Source organism: Poecilia latipinna, unplaced genomic scaffold (genome assembly GCF_001443285.1).
Source record: "Poecilia latipinna isolate Pla-1442-1.1 unplaced genomic scaffold, P_latipinna-1.0 Scaffold3291, whole genome shotgun sequence".
Lineage (NCBI taxonomy): Eukaryota > Metazoa > Chordata > Actinopteri > Cyprinodontiformes > Poeciliidae > Poecilia > Poecilia latipinna.
Window position 1 is genome coordinate 1 of NW_015115907.1, and position 6,620 is coordinate 6,620.

The 6,620-nt window shown below is 37.6% G+C and overlaps 1 protein-coding gene across 1 annotated transcript; it reads left to right on the forward strand.

The window, feature by feature from the left end:
• Nucleotides 1–3: 3 nt before the first annotated feature.
• LOC106940595 (ryanodine receptor 3-like) lies at nucleotides 4–5,846 on the forward strand (the record flags this gene model as incomplete). The annotated part of the gene is made up of 11 exons (XM_015023374.1): nucleotides 4–92; nucleotides 175–217; nucleotides 348–475; nucleotides 586–646; nucleotides 739–885; nucleotides 1,799–1,933; nucleotides 2,044–2,200; nucleotides 3,266–3,330; nucleotides 3,687–3,787; nucleotides 4,401–4,452; nucleotides 4,782–5,846. Coding segments are annotated over 11 exons (1,074 nt in total), but the record flags the coding sequence as incomplete, so codon positions are not given.
• Between the last annotated feature and the right edge of the window lie 774 nt (nucleotides 5,847–6,620).

Genomic DNA, 6,620 nt, shown 5'->3' on the forward strand with positions numbered 1-6,620 from the left:
AGGAAGCTGGAGTTTGCAGGCCTGTATATTACCGAGCAGCCGTCTGATGACGACATTAAAGGACAGTGGGACAGGCTGGTCATCAACACCCTGTGAGTCTGTCTCAGAGAGTTATTTCTCTCTGAGCTGTAACAGTGGTTTAATTTTTATGTGTGCTTTTGTGGCTTTTATCAGCTCCTTTCCCAACAACTACTGGGATAAATTCGTCAAACGCAAAGTAAGTTGTTTAAATATTTGTTTTCTTGCTTAAATCTGTAATCCACATGAGCTCTAAAGTAAAAGCAAAAGAGGAGCCTCCCTGCTCGTCTTCTCACTCGCTTGTTTATTTTTGTGACTGCGGTTTGCAGGTGATAAAAAAGTATGGAGATCTGTACGGAGCCGAGAGGATAGCAGAGCTGCTGGGGTTGGACAAGAGTGCTCTGGATTTCAACCCCACAGAGGAGACGGTTGCCAAGGAGGCATCGCTAGTGTCATGGTGTGAGATTGGAGCAATAAATAGCTACGGGACTGGAACTGTATATGAAAAAAAAAAGGAGGGCAAACAGAAAATATGAATGATTAATATCAGCTTCTTTCCTTTTCCAGGCTGAGCTCAATCGATACAAAATACCACGTCTGGAAAATGGGAGTGGTGTTTACGGACAACGTAAGTCGACATGAGAAGTGACAACCATATTTTGGGATTTTCCTTTTTGTGTCACTCAGTTATTGATTCTGATCATTTTGTGTCTGCAATAGTCATTCCTGTATCTAGTTTGGTACACAACCATGTCCATTCTGGGCCACTACAACAACTTTTTCTTCGCTGCCCATCTGCTGGACATCGCCATGGGTTTCAAGACCCTCCGCACAATCCTGTCCTCCGTCACTCATAATGGCAAACAGGTAAGAAGATGGAGGCACGTCTTCTTCTAGACAACAGGGGTCAGTGCTGAGTTAAGGATTGAGGGTAAGGTTTGTGTGAGGCACACAATAGATTTAGCCTACGAGCTACAATCAGCAAAAGAAGATCATAGTCTTTAATTGTTGCTTTGTAAGTCAAGAGAAGTAAGTAGAATTTTTAATTGAAGTACTTTAAACTATAAACCAACTTTCACTATATCACTGCAGTTACATATGCAGTTAAAACTGAGTACACTAGTTAAACACATTTTAACTAGTGCATTTTTTTGGTTCAACTAAAACCAGGCTTGAATACTGCCTGACCTGTATGTGCAGTTTTTTTTTTTTTGTTTTTTTTTAAACAACTTATAGGTTATGCAAGGTAATATGCAGTAAGGCTGATAAAGAATTGTTTTCTCATTGAAATTTTCTCGCATTCTGAACCACAACTATAAAATAACCAGAGGCATAAATCAAACTTTAATTTCATCATAGTCTCAGAGGTGAGAGAACATCTAAAATGTTTGAGACCTTTAGGAATTACTGAGACTTTTCAAAGTCATTGACCTGTGGGTAGATCCATCAATCATGTTTGTAGTCCAAGTTTAATTTTTTGCAGCTTCCTTGATTTTAACTTTTAAGCTGACATGCAGATGAGTGTTTGGGCCAAGTCTGGACAGAGCCTTATGCTAAATGTAAAATTAAATTAAATTTGATTTATGACTAGCAAATAAATGCTGCAGCTCTTTTGATCTCACCTGCTCCTCTCTACAGAGATCCCACTGTTCTCCTTGTTAAAGAGAACGAGTGGTGATTGTCAAACCTGCCTCTGCTGTGCTGATTACGTTTCAAACCAAAACATGTAATAACAGTACAGTGGCAGATGGTAATGACTGTTCCCCATTTTCCTCTGCAGCTTGTGTTGACAGTGGGCTTGCTGGCAGTCGTGGTCTATCTCTACACTGTGGTGGCCTTTAACTTCTTCAGGAAGTTCTACAACAAGAGCGCGGATGACGATGAGCCAGACATGAAGTGTGATGACATGATGACGGTGAACGGAAAACGCCATTTAATTGTTTTGTTGTTGTTGTTTTTTTCTCTCCAACTTAACTTGTGTCTCGTTCTCACACTTAAAACAATTCTCCATTTTTGTTGTCGTAGTGCTATCTGTTCCACATGTACGTTGGGGTGAGAGCAGGAGGCGGCATCGGGGACGAAATCGAGGACCCGGCGGGCGACCCGTACGAACTCTACCGCATCCTTTTTGACATTACGTTCTTCTTCTTTGTCATTGTTATCCTGCTGGCTATCATTCAAGGTAGGTTTGTCAAGTGTACACACAGTTTTTACGATAAATGTTTTTAGGAAAGGATAAAACGATCTGTTTCATTTGGCTCAAAGATGCTGTCTGATATTTTGTATTACGTACTCCTCACTTCCCGATCAACTCTTTTAGATTTTGTCACTTTATAGCCGGAGAGGGTTCTGTGATACACGAAAGACAAGTGGTACAAAACTGTTAATACATGTAGAAATGAATAGATAGCTTGATAAAGTCATTAATGTGCTAAATATTTCATGAAAAAAAAAATTCTAAACTTGTTTGAGTTTAGAACTTTCACATGTTAGACGCAAACTAATATGTTTATCATTTTTAAATTAAAAATGAAATTTAAAATTTAAATTTTATTAGTTTCCTTATTTTTTTCAAATTTTTCATATTGTATATTTATATATTTAGTTATTATTTACTCTTACTTTTTAGCATGTATTGATTTATTTTGTCTATTTTTATCCCCTGCTGTTTCTATCTTTTGTCTGCTTTTGTTTTTGTTGTTTTTTTAAGATTTCTTTTATTTTCGTCATGTTCTCTTTTGCTTTTCCTTCTGACATTTTATGAGACTTTAAATTGGAAAAGGGGGAAGATGAGGAGAGGGGGAGTCTGATAGGTGGGGATATAGATTCAGCTTTCCTCCTATTGGTCAAAGTCAAGATCCAAGCTCCCCCTCTTTAAAGATCATTAGTTTTTACCAAATCATATAAAAGTTTTTTAATGGCCCAGTCAAAGTCCAGACCTAAAAACTTGTAATTTGCTGTCAGATTGCTCCATACAGTCTGACTGAGCTTGTGGTATTCTCCAAAAATAATAAGGAAAGATTATTTGCAAAGTTGATAGTAGCACAAAGTGAAAGGAGATTTTACAAAGTATTGACTCAGGCAGTGTGAATACAGTTGCAGTGCATCTCATAAACTCCCCTCAAAAGAGTGACTTTTGCAGCTGCAACATGAAAGAAGGAAAATAGTTCAAAAGTGCATCTGCAGAACACTGTTTGTGTTCAGGATGATGCTTATTTATGCCCATAACATCTGTTTGTGGATGTAGGTTTGATTATTGACGCCTTTGGAGAGCTGAGAGATCAGCAGGAGCAAGTCAAAGAAGACATGGAGGTAAGAACATGTTTTACATAATTTAATGGGGATTTTGACCCAATTTCAGGATTTTTTTGTGAATAGTGTATGTTTTGTCTCTGTCAATCCATACATTTAATTATTACATACATAATGGGGTAATCTTAGACAAAATATATGATGGAGGCAAAGTAAAATTGCATGCTTTTCTCACACTACATACAACTTAGCATGCCTTCTTCAGAGTAATTTTCTCAGCCTTAGTATTCACATAAAACATGAATCAGGTGCTGACCTGGGGAAGAATACCTTCTATCACACTTATCAAACACAACAATGCTAGTGAAGCAACGTAGAATAAATCCTATAAACACGTTTTTATCTTCTGCCCTCAGACTAAATGTTTCATTTGCGGCATTGGTAACGACTACTTTGACACAACGCCTCATGGCTTCGAGACTCACACCCTGCAAGAGCACAATTTGGCCAACTACCTGTAAGTACAAATCTTCACGGTAATTAGTACGTCCATTTTTCCTCATGTGTTGCTTTTGATCTTTAACTATTTGACTGGTAGATTTAGCACATTGGCACAGTACGTGGGGCGAAACGATCCAGATAACTCGATCCAGGAGATGCCCCTCCCCCCCCCGGTGTGCTTCCTCTGAACTCCCTGCTTGGCTATGGCTTCTGCATAACACCACTAACAACAGAAAGTCTCAGTCCATTTGCTCTCACAGTCAGCTAGCCAGTGGATCCGAGACGACCTCATTATCTCGCTTCATTACTATTTAATGCTATGAACTTTATTGGAAAATAAGTTTGCCATAGTGCACTCTCATGCAGTATTCATTATGAACCGGCGTGCTGTGACGCCCACAGAGATCTGGTGGCTCGTTGCCATTTACACCTGATTTTGAAAGCAGCAGGTGATTCGGGGATGGAGGCAGGGTTTTGTTGCTTTGTTTAGACTCTCGCCTCAGACATTGATTGTCCAAAAATAACGTGGCATCATGTAACAAATTTGAATCTGCACATCTCATTTTCTCTCTCTCTCTTGTCTGTGCGCAGAATGTTACGAACTGACGGTGATGTCTTTGTCTTTTAAGGTTTTTTCTGATGTACCTCATCAATAAGGATGAAACAGAGCACACTGGTCAGGTAGAGTATCTTCTCTATGCACAAAGCCGAAGGGTATCATTATAAGATCCTTCAGCCATCTGTCCGATCTTGTTTGATTATAAAGATGCAAAAACCAGTTGTTAGCTACTTAGGTTTGAGGTGCATCAAACTAGTTAAACTAAAACGATTCAAACACATTCCAAGTGCTGAGAATATGAAGAGAAGAGCAATTTCTATTTGTTAAGAAAATGATCCTGAATCAGAGAATTGCTCCCTCTGATATGCAAAAATGTTGTGTGAGGATTTCAAGTTCCTTAATTTAAGCTGGCTTTTTTAATCTCATAAGACTGTCTCTGCTTGGTGCCCAGGAGTCCTATGTGTGGAAGATGTATCAGGAGCGCTGCTGGGATTTCTTCCCAGCTGGAGATTGCTTCCGGAAGCAGTACGAAGACCAGCTGGGATAGAGGAGATGCGTTTTCCTCTTCTCTATTCAGACAGATACAACACACACACACATACACAGTCAACCCAGCATTGCTTTGAAAATGTTTGGCAAGAAGCTTAAAGAAATGTTTTTATTAAAAACAAGAGATGAGTGGAGGTCATGTTGATCGCCACTGTTGGTACAGAAACAAAAAAAAACAGGATTCTGACTTGTTCAGACTTATTTGATCTGTTTTAGATTCGGGATTTGTTATTGACGTGTGTTGCCTTTTCAACAACATAACCCCAAGTTATTGCACAATTTTTTTTTTTTTATATTTATTTACTTATGTATTTATTTATAGTGTTTTGGAAAAAATAGTGGGTGTGTGGGGTTATCAGACAATGTTTCAGTCAATATTATGCACAATGTATGAATGTCGAACCTGAGACTTAATGCCAAAAGAAAAGCAGAGAAGTGTAGAAGATAATACTTAGTGGGCAAAAATGTGACTACAGAAAAGTTTTATTCAGATGTTGTAACATTGCATATTAAAGTGACGTTTCTGGAGAGAAGTGGCAAAAGGTAAAATAAATGCCTAAAGTTCTTTATGAAGTGCCTTACAGTACTGTATCTACATTACAATGAAGCTATGCAAAATGTTTTTTGTTTTTTTTCCATATTGTATGTAATACAATAGTCTTACTGGAGCGATAATCTGTTAACTGACCAGATACAGTACGTAGTTTGTGGTTAAACGGGGAAAAAAAAAAAAAAAAAAAAAAAAACGTTGGTATTTCCTATTTTGTTGCTGAATGCAGCATAACTTCAAATGTTCGAGATACAGTGTAAAAACAACAAATGGAATAAACCGATCACCCCTCAACGTCAACAAAAAAAAAAATAAAATAAAATAATGAACTGCTATTGTATGGCGATTTGTATGTAATAGCTTTGCTGATCTGTGCATTTCTTTTGATGGAAAAGAAATAAATTGTTGAAGAACTAATAATGTTTGTGTACGTCTTTCCGGTTGTGGAACTGCTTTTCAAACATAAAGCTGCAAGATGTGCCAAGGCACAAAAGCAGGATCTGATGTCTGTCCATTCTGCTGGATGTAATTTTTGTTTCTTCTTAGTAATATAACTACATTAGGTTAGTTGAAAATAGATTGATGCTCATGAATAAATCAGTCCATAGCTTTTTAAGATCTCTCTGATGGATGTTTACTTCCTTTGCTTGAGATATTGCACTAAAGGAAGTATGAGAACATCTCCGTATGCACCTCAGGATTTAGAGTGAATGTAACATCAACAGAATACCAAAGACTTCTGTTGAAAAAATATGTCATTAACATCAAATTTATTATCAGTTCACCCATAGATACCCAACCAAGTACCCACTAATTCAAATCTATAAACTACCTATTAAAGACGAATTATAAACCACCAAAAAAAAAATACTGAAAAGCGCAATAGTTAATCGATGAAGATCTAAAACTGATTCCCATGTTGTCTTTCATGCTGCCATTGTGCAAAAGGTTGTATATATGTATATATAACAAAAATACATTTGGGGGTATATATATTAGGAAAATCATTGTTTTCAAATGATGAGCAAAATTATTGTGTACCTAACAGTTACCCTAATCTGAATTTTGCTGTTGGAGGCAGAGCATCACCGTGTTGTTGACTTCTGCATGTAGATAGGTCAGAAACGTCTTCAAAAGGCCTGCTTTGCATAATGATACAGTCCATAGCACAGCTAGACCCAGTGCTGGTTA